General features: G+C 35.8%; 1 protein-coding gene across 7 annotated transcripts in view; it reads left to right on the top strand.

The window, feature by feature from the left end:
* Positions 1-18,062, top strand: part of MAP3K7 (mitogen-activated protein kinase kinase kinase 7) — a 72,945-nt gene that overhangs the window by 27,788 nt on the left and 27,095 nt on the right. For 6 of the 7 annotated variants that reach the window (XR_004184363.1, XR_004184362.1, XR_004184364.1 and 3 more), the window contains exons 6-12: positions 2,997-3,121; positions 6,055-6,183; positions 7,465-7,595; positions 9,049-9,130; positions 11,413-11,543; positions 12,199-12,328; positions 14,953-15,033. Coding sequence is in view for 2 of the 7 variants with exons in the window: in XM_021937614.2 (XP_021793306.2) it covers positions 2,997-3,121; positions 6,055-6,183; positions 7,465-7,595; positions 9,049-9,130; positions 11,413-11,543; positions 12,199-12,328; positions 14,953-15,033 (809 nt within the window). In the remaining 5 variants the exon portion in view is untranslated. The remainder of the gene's footprint in view (positions 1-2,996; positions 3,122-6,054; positions 6,184-7,464; positions 7,596-9,048; positions 9,131-11,412; positions 11,544-12,198; positions 12,329-14,952; positions 15,034-18,062) is intronic. The other variant, XM_021937620.2, reaches the window with a different exon arrangement.

Raw genomic sequence — 18,062 nt, 5'->3', positions numbered from 1 at the left:
TTGTTATTACTTGCTCTTTCAGAGGGAAGTAAAAGAGCATTTCTTGGTATCTGGGTAGAAATTGAAAATATTCTGGATTCTTCATAATGTGAATACTTGGGACTTTAAAAAACTTACAAATTCCTTAGATAAGTATTTTAAAAGACTAAAACTTTGGGGTTTTTGTTTGTATAAATATTCAGTTAAAGAAAATATACACATAAAACATATTGTTTCCTTTTCTCTCTTTTTTTTCTTTTATGCCCCTGTGACAGAGTAAAAATAGTCTCCACATATCTTCTTTACCCTTCCCCAAGCTCCCACCCCAGCACATTAGTCTTTACAGTAGAGATTTCCCTTAAGAAATCAATATAGTCTTCAGTTATTTCATTCTCTTGATACTGGGTTAAAGCATTAAAACATCCCTTCTGGGTGTAACTTGTCACTCTCAGGTCTAATCTGATATACTCTACATAGGTTCCAACTCTTAGAATCACTGTTCTTGCTAGTGTATCTTATCTCTGCTCCCAAACTTAAACTGATTTCTGTTTCCCCAGGTCACTGATAAAATAATGTTTAAGCTTTTATTTTTCCTGAGGCTACTATCTTGGTTACCTGCCTTAACATTAAGTGATTTCTTAATGAAGAAATCACTCCATCTTTTTTTTCCTGGTTGTGAATATTCCCACTATATTAACAGAGTTGAATTATTAAAGCAAACTCATGAGAATCATAGCTCTTAACCAGCAGCAAATTGACAAATGATCCAAAGGATATAGGCAAGCATCAGGTACAGCCAAAGCATTCTTTTCCTAAAAGAGCCTGAACGCATCTGATGCAACACCCAAAAGTATCCCTTTTCTCCTCATTACAATATGTTTTGGCTTTGGAATAAATTATTAGTTATTGAACAATATATGGAGAAGTATCTTACAAAAGGAAATCATTTCCATTTTTAACATCTTTTACATTGCACTAATTACACAGCTTAAACGACTATCCCTAATCTTCACCCAACCGTGCCACATAAATTTTAGGTTTATTTAGTCAACCTAGTTAGACCAGATGTATCCTTCTAAAATCATTTGTAGATAGAGACTCTCCTTTTGCTAGTAAATACCATTAATATATTTACAGAAGGTCTGGTCTAGGTCATGTATTCCAGGCCTCTCCATGATTGGATTCATTTTGCAGATCATCTTTGGAGCCCCTGGTATACAAGTTGAACTTCAGAATCAGAATTGATTCTAATGCAGAAAGTACTGGGTAAAAGAAAGTTCTTTGGAATGGCTATGCTTTTATATACAATTGGACGTACATGAATACCTGCTATGTCTTTTTTTCTTTCTTTTTTTGAGATGGAGTCTTACTCTGTCACCCGGGGTGAAGTGTAGTGGGACCATCTCAACTCACTGCCACCTCCACCCCCCAGGTTCAAGCAATTTTCCTGCCTCAGCCTCCAGAGTAGCTGGGACTACAGGTGCCACCACGCCTGGCTAATTTTTTGTATTTTTAGTAGAGGCGGGGTTTCACTGTGTTAGCCAGGATATTCTCAATCTCCTGACCTCGTGATCCGCCCGCCTCAGCCTCCCAAAGTGCTGGGACTACAGGCCTGAGCCACCGCTCCCGGCCAATACCCGCTATATCTTATTGTCAGTGGAAAACCTACAGTTTCTGTGGTCAGGAAGAGTTCCTCAAATGGTATCTAAAGAAGGTACCTGATGATCTAGGGAGGTGTTTTATACACAATCAAGTTGTGCTTGTGCTTGTATTTTATCTTTTGCAAGTTTATTCACATGTACATGAGAAATAAGCCTACAAAGATAATTTAAGTTCAGCTCTCAGTGAGCCTTGAATTTCCTGTTCAAGGCTGGTGAACTTTTGAAGTCGAGTAAAGGAGTACTAACATAAAACTCATTCGGGAAAATTATCTTGAATTATCAGAAATTATCTTGATATCTTGAATATACCAGTGTAAAACAAGGAAACTAGTTACAGAGTTCTTATAATTTTCTTGGGTAAAAAGTGTAAGAGTTTGAACAAGAACATCGAGATGGGGGAAAAAGTTTTGTTGAAGTACATGTAGAGGTATACTGGATTTAACATTCTTTTCATTGGAATGATTATGAGAGTCTTTTTGGTATTATAGAACTGTGAATAGTAGTTTATCTGGCTTATTTTAGTCACATTGGACTAAAAGAAGAAATTTCCAAATAATCTCTCCCGATATAAAAAGTTTATAAAATTTGTAATTAAAATGAATTCCTATGTACTGCTATTGGATATATTACTACAATGTGATTGTGCAAATTATATTACCCATTTCTATTTCTGTTTGTCGTGAAAAGCAAAACATTGTAAGTAAGAGTATGCTACTTGGTGATTGTAGTTGGGTAACAGTACACTTAGGAAAGTCAGAATCCTAAGTTCAGAAAATTTTCCGGAAGTCTCTCATTAGGTCATTTTAGCTATAATAGATTTTTATTCCTCCCACACATACATAGTCTAAGCACAAAAATGGTTTTGGGATTGAGCATTTTTATAAGTATCTTCAAAATAAAGATATTAAATTACAAACCATTTTTTTCCTTCTATATTGGCTTATTTTCTTTAATTAAATTATATAGTGTTACTATTTTTTAAGTAGTACATATTTATGATTAAACTCTCATTTTAGGATACCGTAATGTTGACCTACTAGAAGTTTTTTAAACCCACATTTTATTTTGGCCAGAGAGAAGTATAGTCAGGAAAGATTATGGAGCTAGAGATGAAGACATCAGAATGTGAGTCTAGCAGCCTTCCAAAGAGAGCTAGGTTATGGTCAATTAATTTTTGCTTATATTTCTCTGAACTATTAGGCTTTTATAGTAACCACGTAAATTAGTCATTTCACAGAAGTTGAATGATAACATTCATTTTGCTTAACCTTTTCCATTTCCACAAATGTCTCTTCTTTTATTGAGAATAAAATGTTGGCCTTGTAACTTTTGATGTTTTTTGTTTTTTTTAAACAGCTTACTGCTGGTTGCAGGGGGGACAGTTCTGAAAATTTGTGATTTTGGTACAGCCTGTGACATTCAGACACACATGACCAATAACAAGGGGAGTGCTGCTTGGATGGCACCTGAAGTTTTTGAAGGTAAAATGGCAAAAGTATGGTATGTTTGATAATCTCCCTCACTCCTTGTGAATTCAATATGTTTTTATAGATTTTCCCCATTTCCATGGTTTTACTTCTGCATAATACATAAAGTATACAATGAAATCTAAGGGGATATTAAATATAGTGTTATATCCTAAATTTTATAGTAAGATTTAAATCTTCTATGCAGGTTCTATGTACAGTTGATCGTCATTGTTCACCAATTTCTTAATTGCAAAATTGCCTATTTGCTAAACTTTATTTGTAACACCAAAATTAATACTCATGGTGCTGTCATGGTTATTTGCAGACAGTGCTTTCATGTATTCGCAGACAGTGTTCATGCACTGAGCAGTGCACATTTTGAGTCATCTAACACATGTTCCCAGCTGAGCCTGAACAAGACAATGCTCTTCTGTCTTGTTTCAGCTCTCATGCTGTAAGCAGGTGTCTTTTTTGTACCGTTTAGAGCCCTTTTTCATTTTTGTGATTTTTGTTGGTAATTTTGGTACTTAAAATGGCCCTCAAGCATAGTACTGCCTAAGTACAAGAAGGCTGTGATGTGTCTTAACAGACAGTATACATGTGTTAGATTATCTTCATTCAGGCATGAGTTACAGAAACGTTGGCTATGAGTTCAATGGTAATGAATCAACAGTATATAAGAATCAGGTGTCTTTAAGCAGAAACACACATGAAACAAGGTTATATATTGATCAGTTGACAAAAACGTGGTGACCAGAGGTGCACAGGAACCTACCCCTGTATTTTCCCTAGGAGCGATGATTCGGTCTTCACTAATTCAGTGTTCTCAGAAACTTTATAGAACATAAATACCGGGAATAATGAGAATTAACTGTGTTTTTGTATTGGTTTCCTAGCAATTAAAAATTGAGAGCCCTACAGTTTAAATGAGGATGCCTTAAAAAGAATGCAAGTGGCCGGGCGTGGTGGCTCAGGCCTGTAATCCCAGCACTTTGGGAGGCCGAGGCAGGCGGATCACGAGGTCAGGAGATCAAGACCATCCTGACTAACACGGTGAAACCCCATCTCTACTAAAAATACAAAAAATTAGCCAGGCGTAGTGGCCAGCGCCTGTAGTCCCAGCTACTCGGGAGGCTGAGGCAGGAGAATCACTTGAACCCGGGAGGCAGAGCTTGCAGTGAGCCGAGATTGCGCCACTGCACTCCAGCCTGGGTGACAGAGCGAGACTCCGTCTCAAAAAAAAAAAAAAAGAATGCAAGTAATTGGACAGAAATAAGATACTAAGAATTACAGATAAATTGCTTGACCACCAATAAAGGTCAAGCTTATATGTTTACCTTCTTTTATACCTCCATATGTCACTGAAGTTCTAAAAGAGTTGTCTGTAAATTATATACTAGGTTTCTGTATAAAAACATCAAATTATCTTTTAAATGAGAGAAGTGGAACTGAAGATGTGTGATTTGTATGTTAGGAAGTGTGAATGCCCATAAAATTCAGATACATTCAGTTAATCAGACTCTGGTTATAGCTTATTTCTTTTATTTTTGATGACTTTAAAGTTTTTGGGTTTTCTGTTTGTTTTTAGCCACCCCAGAGAAAGAGAAATTGCAACGCAACTAGTCACCTGAGTGGAGCTCTTTTGCCCTAAAATTCAATTTAATAATGAATGAACAATCAGGTGTTATATTACACAAGATTAAATAATGCCTCCTGTTTCATATACAGAATGTATACATTTGACATTGTTTTAAAATTATTTAATATACTTTTTAATATACTTAAATATACTTATTTAATATACTTTTATGTGAGTTAAAATGACCTAATGTTACTGTATGTGGAGAACAAAAAGATTTGTTTATACAAAAGATTAATTTTATTGCTCTAGACAACCCTTAATTGTCTAGAGCAACAAAATGCAGACTGTTAGGCTGTGTTTCTTCATTTCTGAAAGATGTCAGTCAACCTGTAGCCCAAATTAGATTATAGCATGGTTGTAGTGCTATATTACAGTGTACTGCTTAGCATGTAAAGCTATAGCTATAATAATTGTTCATTCTTACAGTGGGTTGAGTTTTTGTTTTTGGGAGATTATGAAGGGTGTTTACTGTGCTGATTCAACCACCTACTTAGTTTGTAAATTTTGCTGTATAACTTGGGTTATCCATAATTTTCATTACTTACAACTTATATTTAAGTTACAAATTAAGAATTTCCCTTCACCATATATTGAGGAAGAAATTGTAACACTAAATTAGAAAGTTCTTCTGCTTTGATAGCAGAGTAGTGCTGTCCATCAGAGAATGGGAAGAAAATTTAAGATTAAAATGTAACAGAAAGGAGGCTAGGCACAATGGCTCATGCCTGTGATCCCAGCGCTTTGGGAGGCCAGAGCAGGAGGATCAGTTGAGCCCAGGAGTTTGAGACCAGCCTGGGGAGCAATGCAAGACCCCATCTCTACAAAAAATTTAGAAAATTAACCACTTATGCCAGCGCAAGCCTGTAGCTCCAGCTACTCAGGAGGATCACTTGAGCCCAAGAGTTTGAGGCTACACTGAGCTCCAGCCTGGATGAGAGTATGAGACCCTGTCTCAGAATAAAATAATAATGAACAACATAAAGGAACGTACAGATGTTTCATACTCTGCCCCAGAGAAAGTATCAGTCTAAATACATAAAAGTCAAGTCCTATGCCTCATGATGAAAAGATAGAAAATAACCAAGTTTCTGAAGTAGATTTTCTTAGTGTATCGTTGATACTTAATTCATTTAAAAATGTACTTGTTGAAAAGACAAAGTACTTCAGAAAGAGTAGTTTCTTAGTTCTATGTGTGACAGCCTTGTTTTTATCCATGATACCCATTCTCAAAATGTAAGCCATTGTTTCTGTAAGTCATGTGGAAAAATAGTCTTTAGGTTATATACCACCTTTTTTTTTCTAGGTAGTAATTACAGTGAAAAATGTGACGTCTTCAGCTGGGGTATTATTCTTTGGGAAGTGATAACGCGTCGGAAACCCTTTGATGAGATTGGTGGCCCAGCTTTCCGAATCATGTGGGCTGTTCATAATGGTTCGTAAAACGCAATTTTTCTTAAATGTACTTACTGTGTTTTCTACTTGGAAGACTGCTCCTGTCCCCTTCCCTAAAGAATATCATTTATCTGTAACATTAAAATGTACAATTCTTTGTTAAGAGACTCCTTTACCATTATCAGACTCTGCCCTGTCCCTGCCCCAGAGTCCAGCAGAGCAGGATTAAGAGCAGTCCTGGTCTACACATGCAGCTGAGGATGTTCACTGGCTGCGCTGATTAGGGAAAGGCCGTCAGTACACAACCAGAGCCCACTGTCTAGGTTGGCTGTCTCTTAGGGAGAAACTTCAGGCTAGATCCTGGAAAAAATAAAAAAATACATACATAAAATCTCTGACATGGTTAATATAACTGGAGAGTTGTAGCCCTTTTCTCCTGAAGAAGCAAGGGCCTCATCAAGGAGAAAAAGCAAAGCATAATAATGCTTCACATATTGTTCCTGTTTATATTCTCACCTACCCTTAGAAGGTAAGTACTGTTGCCTCATTTTACAGATTAGGAAACTGAGGCCTAAAGAAGTTAAATAACTTGCTTAATATCACAAGATTAGTAAGTGGTAGAGCTGGGATTCAAATCCAGATGCTTCTGACTTGAATGCTCATATCTTCAGTCATATTGACTTATGGACTCAATGTCCTTGCATCCATCCTGTTTCTTTTATAGTTCTGGTATTGTTTTTAACCACATATGATGTTAGAATGCATCCTCTTCATTAGTAAAGTTACTTTACATTTGCTTGGGAAAATAGCTTTTCATGAAGGAAAATTAATTAGCTTCTTAACTTTAGCGCCACTCTTATTTCATTTCTATGCCTTATTTATAATCATGTAACTAATGGCCAGTTTTTTACATTATTCCACAAGTACAAAAACAAATGTCTGCCTAACTATTTAGGTCGTTCATAGATTTATCAAACAGTACCATCATCTGAGTAATCTTAGCTGTATTTACCAGTTTCCTATACTGCCTTTAATATTACTACCATTAGTATCATTGTAGAGACTGTGACAGCATTGACCAGGACAGCTTGCTTGCTTGCTTTCTGTCAGTTTTCAGTAAATAATTGAACGTCCATGAGGTAAGGAATAAAAGAACTAACTTGTTAATTGATAAAATTACAAAGCACTTTTATTACTCCAATATGGATCTTAAACTACAAGATCTATAAAATAAATACCACTTTGGAAATATGTACAAAGAGTTTGCATCATTCTTTGGGTAAATACATTCTTCCCCTCTTCCTCTAATTTTCAACTGTAGGTACTCGACCACCACTGATAAAAAATTTACCTAAGCCCATTGAGAGCCTGATGACTCGTTGTTGGTCTAAAGATCCTTCCCAGCGCCCTTCAATGGAGGAAATTGTGAAAATAATGACTCACTTGATGCGGGTATAATCCTTCTTTTGAGGGGCTTTGGATTTAGGGGAATTTAATATGTGCTGAGTTTTAATGATATTCTGCTTTATATATTACTATGTTTTCTAAGTGAGAATGGGCATTTATTACTCATAGTCAGAAGAGGAAACATTATTTTGAGAGGGAAAATCTAGTTCTTTATCACTGGAAAGATGGCTGGACTAGGTTTCTAGACTTGCTTTTTTCTTTTTGCTTACATTAGTGGACAAGTATGTTTGTCCCTGGGCCTGTTGCCTCATCGGTAATGTGGGAGAAACTGAAATAATCTCTAAAGCCGTCACAGGACTTAGATACATTAATATTATGACTTCAATATATGCTAAACTAAATTTTACATTTTTCTGATGCCAATTTTCATCAAGCGTTTAGTCATTTATGCAAGGCAATAGGTTGCATTCTCAGACACATTTATTTGAGTGACTTTTACTATTTGGCCTATTATCAGGTTTTTATATCCCAGTAAAAAGTTAAACTTCCTTCTGTTTAGAAGAACCCTTTTTAAATTATTATCAAATTTTCCTAGTCTATGAATTAAGCACCATTAGAATTATTTGGAATATTTTACACGTCTGGTTTTTGGTACATTAACAAAAACTGTGAAGTGATATCTTGACTTTAAAAAGTTCACATATCTGTGAAAGTGCCTGAATTTTGAAACAGTTTGTTCAGTAGAAGAATCTTACAATCTTCTTAAATATAGACTAAGTGATTTCCTAAATGGTAAAAGGTTGTTTATTCAATCTATTAAAAATTTCTTAGGCAAAGCAGCTTGAACTAATCTACTAAAAGTTTACCATCATATTTGGATACCAGTCATATGTAGAACCTTTTGCATAAGAAAACAACTTAGTCTCTGTAGTCAGATTACTTAAAACTTTGGGATATGTAAGTTGTTGAAGTCTGTGCTTTGTCTAATTTGAGGAGAATACCTTTCCTTTTTTTCTCTAAATTCTAATATTTTTGTCCAGCATATACTTTGAATATTATGCCTCCAGTTTGTAGAAAGATATTCATAATCTATTCTCTTAATATTTAAAATGTTCTAACAATTATTCTATGGTATAATAGTCTCAGTTATCAGACTAACAGTCATTGCAACAATACGGAAGTTTACATCACTATTGTGAGAACATGAATATGTTTTATATAATTATGAGAAATGATACTATTTTATTTCATATGTTTCTCTAGAGAAATATTTGCTGTTTTCTTCAAGACTATCTAGACTCCAATGTAAGCTAGATTCTTAGGTAGGTGCATGGCATTGATCAAAGTTGAAATCCAAGAGTACATTATTGTAATCTTTGTAAAATAAAAAACTTAGGCACCTACAAATTTAGTATATACCTTAGGGAAAATAAAGCATTAACAGGATTTAATTTGTATTAAGGAAATTTTAAGCTGTGGTTTACTTTTTTATATATAGTACTTTCCAGGAGCAGATGAGCCATTACAGTATCCTTGTCAGTATTCAGATGAAGGACAGAGCAACTCTGCCACCAGTACAGGTAAATGGATAGATTGGAAGAGTATCGACTCGATTTTTCTTTCGTCTCTATTCCCGTGAAATTATAATCAAGAAGTAATGAATAATGTCCCCATTTGCATTTTAATTCCTTCATTTCATATGATTGACTGCAATTTAAGTTTACAGGTGCATCATTCTTCATGAAGATACCCTGATTAAAGAGTTATTGAAGACCTGCTTCCAAGTCTTGGAATTCCTACATAATTATGAATAAAAAGATGGCATATTGTATTGCAGTAAATGTCATTCTTAACTTTAAAGATAACTTTTAAATGGATACTACTAGATCAAGTGGTATTAGAAATTATTGTAAATGTATTTAACACATTTCTTCATCATGAACACCCTAATTTTTGTTCTTTTCTACAGAGACTCTGATTTAAGAAGCTATGTTAAAAGTTCCTTAGTTTTCCGAAATGTGAAGTAGTAGTGGGACATATAATTTGTGGTCATCAAAAAGATAGTAGAAATAATACTGTAACTTAGAAATATTGTACTTCTCAAAATATAGTGGCATTATAAGCATTTCATTATTAATTAAAACTAAAAACTACGTGTGTGTCTATATGCATATGTATTTACCCTGCATTTATTGACGAATACTTTTACTGATCTATTTCTCCCACCTCAAGAATAGTTTTATTTATTTTGAGATGGTTTATAGTTTGGCTAGTTATTCTCAAATTCCAGTTTTACTGAAAATATTTTGAGTTGCTCTGAATTCTAAAATGTACTTCTCTAAAATTCTATAATTTGCATCTCCCACGTCCTCCAAACCCTCTCTTGGTTTTCTTACTGTGACCTTGAGTTTTTTTAGCCTCCCACCTTTTCACTGGTCCTCAGTCCTCTTAGGTCCTTTTTTATTTCTCCCTCCACTTAATTCCAATCAACTATTATAATTCCTTTGGGAATGATTTTCATCTTTCTAGCCTCTCTCTCAAGCTTGCTTGGCTAAACCACAAGCCTAATAAAAGCTAACACTCGGGTTACCCCTTGCCTGTACCAGTGCAGCTGAATATGGCTGGAGATATCCTCACATGCATGTTTAGTGCTATTGGACAGTTGTACTATATTGTAGTTCATCTCTTTCCTCCTATATGTCTTAATTTTATACTGTAGCCTCTCCTCGGGCTTCAAACACCTCCTCACCACTCCTCACTCTCAGCTGATTTTGTTTGCTCTTCATCTAAGAAAAGTGGAGTAATCAGAAGACAGCTTCCACAACATCTGTGCCCATCTACTCTGCCCTCTTCTGTTACTCTGGCTGAACTATCCATACTTCTGGCCAAAGGTGTACCTTTCTGCCTGTGCATTATATCCCATCTGCATTATATCCCATCTACTTTTCTGAGCAATTCTCCTCTCTCTCTTGCATCATCAGCTTTAACTTTCTACTGGATCATTCCTAGAACATACGTAGTCTGTATTTGCATTCTCTAGCTTCTCTTTTTCCCCTCTTTCTTGAGCCGACTCCATTCAGACATATTATGCCAGTTCTTCAGAATTGTTCTTGTCAAGGTCACTAGTTATCTCTACATCACTACATTTAAGGAATCATTTTCATTTCTCATCTTGACTCTCAGTAGCACTTGATCTAATTCATTACTTTCTCCTTCTTACACACAGCACTTTATTCAGTTGGCCTCCGAGATACCATACTAGCCTAGATTCCATCTTACATCTCTGGCCATCTGTTCTCAGTTTTCTTTGCTGGTTATTCCTCATCTCCCCAACCTAGAAATGTTGAAGTGCCCAGGGCCCAGTCATTTGGCTTCTTCACTTATCTGTCTGCACTCATTTCCTTGGTAACCTCATCCAGTATTGTGGCATTATATATCATCTGCTGGCTCATAATTTTTTCCATCTTATACCTGAACTCTATACTCATATATCCAACTACTTACTTTACATCTACTAGAAACTCAGTATTTTCCAAACAGAGTTCCTGATACTTCCTTCAAACTCAATCTTCCTGTAGTCTTTCCCCATCTCAATTAATAGCCCTCAGTTCTTCTACTAGCTCAGGTTAAAAACCTTAAGTTATTCTTGACTATTAGAAGACTATTTAGGCATCTTGGTTCCTTTTTGTGCTAGCCTTAAGTTTTGCTTAAAATGGGTTTGTTTGGATATCTTCATTAGCTTGAAAAGTCTTATTTCTGTTCCTGCCTGGCTAGTTTATAAAAGAATGTAAGTTACATAATACTAAGTGAAGCATTTTTATTATTTCCAACCAGTAGTCATAAATGTTTCTGCTTTTCCTAGGCTCATTCATGGACATTGCTTCTACAAATACGAGTAATAAAAGTGACACTAATATGGAGCAAGTTCCTGCCACAAATGATACTATTAAGCGCTTAGAGTCAAAACTGTTGAAAAATCAGGCAAAGCAACAGGTTTGTTTTGTTATTACAAGTAAAATTGGTAACCTTAACAGTAGTCACAATATTATACTAAATGAAATTAATTATTTACCATCTTCTATTTTATAAATCCTGAATTTTCTTCCTGAAACATATAGAAGAGCTTACAAATAGAGACTTGTAATGAGATTCTCCTACCATTTATTACCAAATGGTTTTTCCTTCTAATGATTGCTACCTTTGCCAACTCTAACTCCCTATCTATAATAATCCTTAAATGTAATGGTTGATGGTTAAAAATGTAAAACGGATATATTTTGGCTGTGCTGCCCAGTTAGAGGAGTTGTCCTAAGTGTATCATTTCATGCTATTCAGATTTATATTTTTGCCGTTGTTGATTTTTAAAAATATTGTAAGGAGTGAGTTTATTCATTTTGCCTGAGGCATTTAGGTTAATGAATAATTGGGGCTTTTAGCCCCAGTTCTAGTGACTACTCTTTCATAAAAACAGTATCTGCAGCTTGCTTTCCCTTACTGCTGTAGCTCCCTCTCGTGCAAACTTCCCTCTCCTTTCAGAGCAGAACAGGATCCATCAGAATCCTACTTGCCATCTTCCTCCTTTTAGGTTGCCTAAGACTGCTAAATCTAAAGAACTTCAGTAATTCAGATTGACCTGTAATTTTAACAGAGTGAATCTGGACGTTTAAGCTTGGGAGCCTCCCGTGGGAGCAGTGTGGAGAGCTTGCCCCCAACCTCTGAGGGAAAGAGGATGAGTGCTGACATGTCTGAAATAGAAGCTAGGATCGCTGCAACCACAGGTAAAAAGGAACTACAAGTCTGAAGAGTGAAATGTATATAAGCTTTTTTGGCCATGGTAGTTTCAGTTGTCAGAGGTTTTGTGTGTGTGTCTTTTTTTTTTTTTTTAAATAGGAAGTAGGTTTACAATATATTTTTCTAAGTTACTAGCAATAATTTTGCATTTATCTCAAATTCCAAATAAGGAAGGTATGACTTGTAAAATTATTTGGATGAGAAAGTATGCCTTCCTCATTTACAGATTTTATCAAATGTAATTCTTTCTGCTCAAACATGAGTTGAAAGTCTTGAGTGAGAAATTCTGCCAAAACCGGAATATTTTGGGGATTTTGAGTGATACTACTAGATTTTTGTGCTGAACTCTAATAATAGCAAATATTTTGTTTCAAATTTAACAGAAAAATGTATTCCAGATCCACGTATGATTTGACCTTCTATCTGCTCCTTCATTCCAGTGACAAAATATTAGCTAAGCTGGTTATGGTTAATTTTTTTAATTGTAAAGTAAAAGATCATAATTTTATTGGATCTTGGAAAAGCTAGCATTTAAATTCCATTGTTCAGTTCTTAAAATTATTAATCATGGAAGAACTGGTCAGCACAAAAACAATTACATGTTTTGTTACCTAAGTAAACTGACAACCTAATTTTCTGACCAGGTTTCATTTTAGTAATGCTGGTTTAGTTTGGACTTTGTTGTTTTTCGCTGATTCTTTCCAGGGATTGGGGGGAGCTGATTTTAAAAGTAAACACATTTCTGTTGTGGAAAATGTGGAAATGTAAACAAGCCAAAAAAACTTACATAATTACCCCACTCAGAGATAAACACTTAACATTTTTGTGTATTTACCCCAGTCTTTTAACTATATATATACGTATAAATGTATATTTCTATGTGTATTTGCATCTTTTTTAACTTAGCTAACCAATTTTTTAGGTATTTTTTTCACTTATTTGGTTTTTTTCTAAATAGAATATTCTCATTGTGTGTGGAGCTCTTTCAGAAAGAAGTTGTCAAGATGGACCATCATACTATACTTGTCTTCAACTAATCGTGATCATTGATTTTTATCAGCTAGTATTAGAATCCGTTAGATATAACAGATTTCCAAAATAACAGTGTCTATAACACATAAGCATTATTTTTCACACATAAACAAGTCTGAAGGTAGTGGGCTCTGTGATCTTGAAGTAACTGGTCTCCTATTTCTGTGCCGTAATCCCTATTGTATAGCTTCCATTCTCAAAGTTATCCTGTGCACCAAAATGGTTGTTAAAGTTCCCTTTCATCACTTCTACATTCCAGGCAGCAGGAAGGAAGACATGGGGGTAGGGCAAATAGGCATCCAAGTTCTTTGAAGGAACATTCCCAGATGCCTCTCCTAACAATGTCCACATGTCATTGGTCAGAGTAACATGGTCGAATGGCTACACGTAGCTGCAAGGGAAGAGGAGATCTGCCCTTTTTTATCTGATGACTTTTCTGTCCTAAATAAAATCAGAGTACTATTGCTAAAACAGAAGGGAAGAGTAGAGACCGGCAGAAGATAGCTGTGTCTGCCACAGATGGATCTTCAGAAACTATCAAGTTGAGAAGTCACCAGCCACTGACAAGCCCAGAGTCTCCATGAATCACAAGTATTTCTTCGGAGCAGGGTTGTCTCACTGTAGTGTCAGATGAACCCTACTCACAGGGACATACCCTCACGCTTTGAGGAACCCTTTTCACTTCAGGCATGTTATTAAGGATAGATCTGCCACATTCTGATTGCTGTCTCAAAACTGAAAATTGTTATAATAATGGTTTCATGTCTTTGCTGGTATCATATTTCTAGTCAAGCACTGGTTTTTTATTATTATTTACAGAAATGACTTTGCTAGAAGGATAACCACACACATTAAAATTACCCTATCTTTTTTTGCCTAAATGTAGAACAAATGCTATTGTACATCCTTTGAGCTTTACACAATTTATATTTTTTCATGAATTGTCTTACTTGGAAAGATTCATACTTTCCAGCCTTTTGACAGACTTTGTGTTTACTGTGAATGTACCCTAAACTTTGGAAAATATAATAAATATTTGGTTTACTAGAAATATGTATGATTACAAAAGTATATACATTTCACACTTTGATTCAATAATTAGTATTTAATCATTGAATTTTACTTTATAGCACACTTCAAGAATCACCTAACTTGAACATATATTCCTGTGTTTGTGTAATTAAAACAAATATGACTACTTACTTTTTAATGCCTTTCTTCCTTTCCTCCTTCGTTCCCCCACCCCCATCACATATCAGTGATTTCACTTAGGTAGACTGTTTCTATGAATATATTTGAAATTTTGCTTCCTCATTACCCTGCAGCTTTGTCTCTGTTCTTTTTATTTTTTCTGCTGATTAAAACCAGTGTGTAAGACATCTTGTATTTGGTAGTTGTTTGCTCTTTAATCTCGCCTTTCCTGAGCATGGATGAAAAGTTAGGTAGTTCTGCATGCCATTCTGCATGAAATGTTATTAACATGAACTATTTGAAAATGAGTCTATTTTTGTAGTTAATCATTTTCTGTGTTACTGTTTGTGGTTGTTTGCATGTATACCGTATATATGTGTTTTTGCAGCCTATTCCAAGCCTAAACGGGGCCACCGTAAAACCGCTTCATTTGGCAACATTCTGGATGTCCCTGAGATCGTCATATCAGGTATCACAGACCACCTGAGTTGGTCTAATAGCTGTGGAACCAGAATAATGATCCCTGGTACTTGTAAAATGCTTCTTGCTCCAATTTTTACAGGACATGAAAAATGGATACCTTGCATGCAATAATTAGGGAGACATATTGGAAAACTACACTTATTCTGAAGCAGTCTTGAAAAGATACCTCTGATCTGCAATAAATGAGGATAAAATAGAAGAGAAAGTAAACCTTTTTGGAGAAGGGAGAACACCAACCCAGAATTCTACCAACTTCCTCTCTACTTTTAAGTGAGCACATGAGCTTAAACCCAGACCTTTTTTGCACCCAACAGAAAGAGGAAACTCCTAATTAAAATTTGTTCTTTTCCTTGGCTCCTTTCCTTCCTGAGTTACTGCTTTTGGGGTCCCCTCTAGACTTTCTATCCTAGCCTCTTTCTGTTGGTAGCAAGTGAATACGAAGTTGAGAGAAGAGAGTTGCTAAATAGCATTTCGCCTTAACCTAGAAAACAAAAAGTAAAGCTAAATGAGATGTGCTGTTTTGCAGGGTACCTTGCCAAAGAATCATGTAAAATAATTGGTCAATTCTGATTTTTGTGTATTATCAGGAAAATCTCATAAATTACATGTTTTTATACCTAACTTACACATGGTACTTCAGTGTCTAAAATTGGTAAACTGCTTTATTCTTACGGTGATCATTTCGTAGATGAATATGTTACCATTTTTAATAGAAATTTAAATGGCATATTGACCTTCAATATTGATTAATGTGTTATCAAAATGATCATTTATTTATCCCTTTAGGTTTTTCTCTACCTCTTTACCCAAAATCTTGATAAGGAAATACATATTTTCCACACATGTTCATGAGTGTGAGTTGGATGAATTCTTCAGCACGCTGTCTTTTACCTGTGATTGTTTTTAGTAGTGTTGATACTCTAGTTGAATACTTAATGGTTATTTTCTCCTCTACTAAACTGAAAACTATGTGAGGATAGAAACCATATTTTTGTGCATTATTTTTTTGTTGGTGGTGGTGGTTATTATTGATTTTATCAGCAGTTGCTGGCTCAGTGCTTCACATATTAAGCATATTAACATAGTGTTTAATAAATATGTTTATTAAGTAAATGAACAGACTTACTAAGCATCTCCACTGGTGAGGGACTAGCATACAAAAACAAAAATATGAATTATACAATTCTTAGGTGCCATTTTGTCTGTACAAAACTATTTTATATTTATTTTTCCCTGGTTATCAAAGTGGTTTCTTATTTTACAACATCATCACTATTGCTATTTAAAGAATAGAGTTAACCCATTTTTCACTTGGTGATTTGTACTTATTGAATCTGGACTGCTTTAGAAATTAACAAAGAGATTATTTTACATGGAGATCATTTTACCTCCATGCTGAAAGGTACTGTGTATAAGGGTCTAGTACTTTAAAGAGGTGGAAGCATTTAAACTTGCATACTGCTGAACTGTGATTCCCTTAAATGTTTGAGGGAATCAGGAAAACTTAGACAGTTGGCAGTATAATCTTATGGCTAAGCATTAAGAATAAATTTATATGTGGCAGTATAGCCCATACTGTACAAGCTAACGGGGGAGGGAAAAATAAGGAAAGAATAATAGTTTGCAACTGTCAGGTACTGCTGGCATCTAGTAGACAGAAACCAGGGATGCTGCTAAACATCCTGATTTGTACCAGGCAGTCTCCTCCAACAAAGAATGATCTGATCCAGCCCAAAATGTCAACAGTGCTGAGGCTGAACCCCCCCAATTAGATGTTCTTTGTGCCCTACAAAGTAGCTTAAAGTACATATTATTTCACCTTTTTGACAACCTTATAACTAGGTTATCAGATGAAATTAAAGCCGTTTAACAGATGAAGAACTTAGATCTGATGATGTGTAGTAGTTTTTACAGAATCATATAGCCAGGACCATGACCTGGATCTTTGACTCCAAATCACATCCATTTTTTGTTCTTTTGTGTAAGTCAGAGAAGCTAGAGTAATTTCTTCTTGCTTTCTCTTAGTGTTCACATTAAGGAGAGCTCTTCAGCCAGGGAGATCCTCTTTTATGACATTGGGCCTTTATGGAATCAGGTAACCTTAATTCTCTTAATTGCCAGAGCAGCAGTGCTATTCATGTGAAAATATTATTCAGTAATACCTTTAATTTTTTTTTTTTTTTTTTTTTTTTTTTTTGAGACGAGTCTTGCTCTGTGTCCAGGCTAGAGTGCAGTGGCGCAATCTCGGCTCACTGCAAGCTCCGCCTTCCGGGATCACGCCATTTCTCCTGCTTCAGCCTCCGGAGTAGCTGGGTCTACAGGCGCCCGCCACCGCGCCCGGCTAATTTTTTTTTTTTTTTTTTTTTTTTTGAGACGGAGCCTTGCTCTGTCACCCAGGCTGGAGTGCAGTGGCGCGATCTCGCCTCACTGCAAGCTCCGCCTCCTGGGTTTACGCCATTCTCCTGCCTCAGCCTCCTGAGTAGCTGGGACTACAGGCGCCCGCCACCTCGCCCGGCTAGTTTTTTGTATTTTTAGTAGAGACTGGGTTTCACCGTGTTAGCCAGGATGGTCTCGATCTCCTGACCTTGTGATCCGCCCGCCTCAGCCTCCCAAAGTGCTGGGATTACAGGCTTGAGCCACCACGCCCGGCCCTTGTATTTTTTTTTAGTAGAGACGGGGTTTCACCGTGGTCTCGATCTCCTGACCTTGTGATCTGCCCGCCTCGGCCTCCCAAAGTAATACCTTTTATTAAACATTCTTTTTAGGCTTCTCCCCCCTCAGATATCAAACATTAACTTACTCAGATGCACTTTTTTTAATAGAAGAATACAAGCTGTAGAATTGATACTAGTGGACATAAAAGCCAGTTATGAATGTGCTCATAGGTAATATTTTTTAATTAAATATAAAAATATCGCCCACCCTGTGGGAATATCTCAGATTTCATACATGACATTTTAACTATAAAGAAGGGTGATAGTTAATTTCCAAAATTTCTTAATACTTTCTAGAATT

This window comes from Papio anubis, chromosome 6 (genome assembly GCF_008728515.1).
Source record: "Papio anubis isolate 15944 chromosome 6, Panubis1.0, whole genome shotgun sequence".
Taxonomy (NCBI): domain Eukaryota; kingdom Metazoa; phylum Chordata; class Mammalia; order Primates; family Cercopithecidae; genus Papio; species Papio anubis.
Note: the sequence above shows the minus strand (reverse complement) of the source record. Positions and strands in the feature narration are given on the sequence as shown.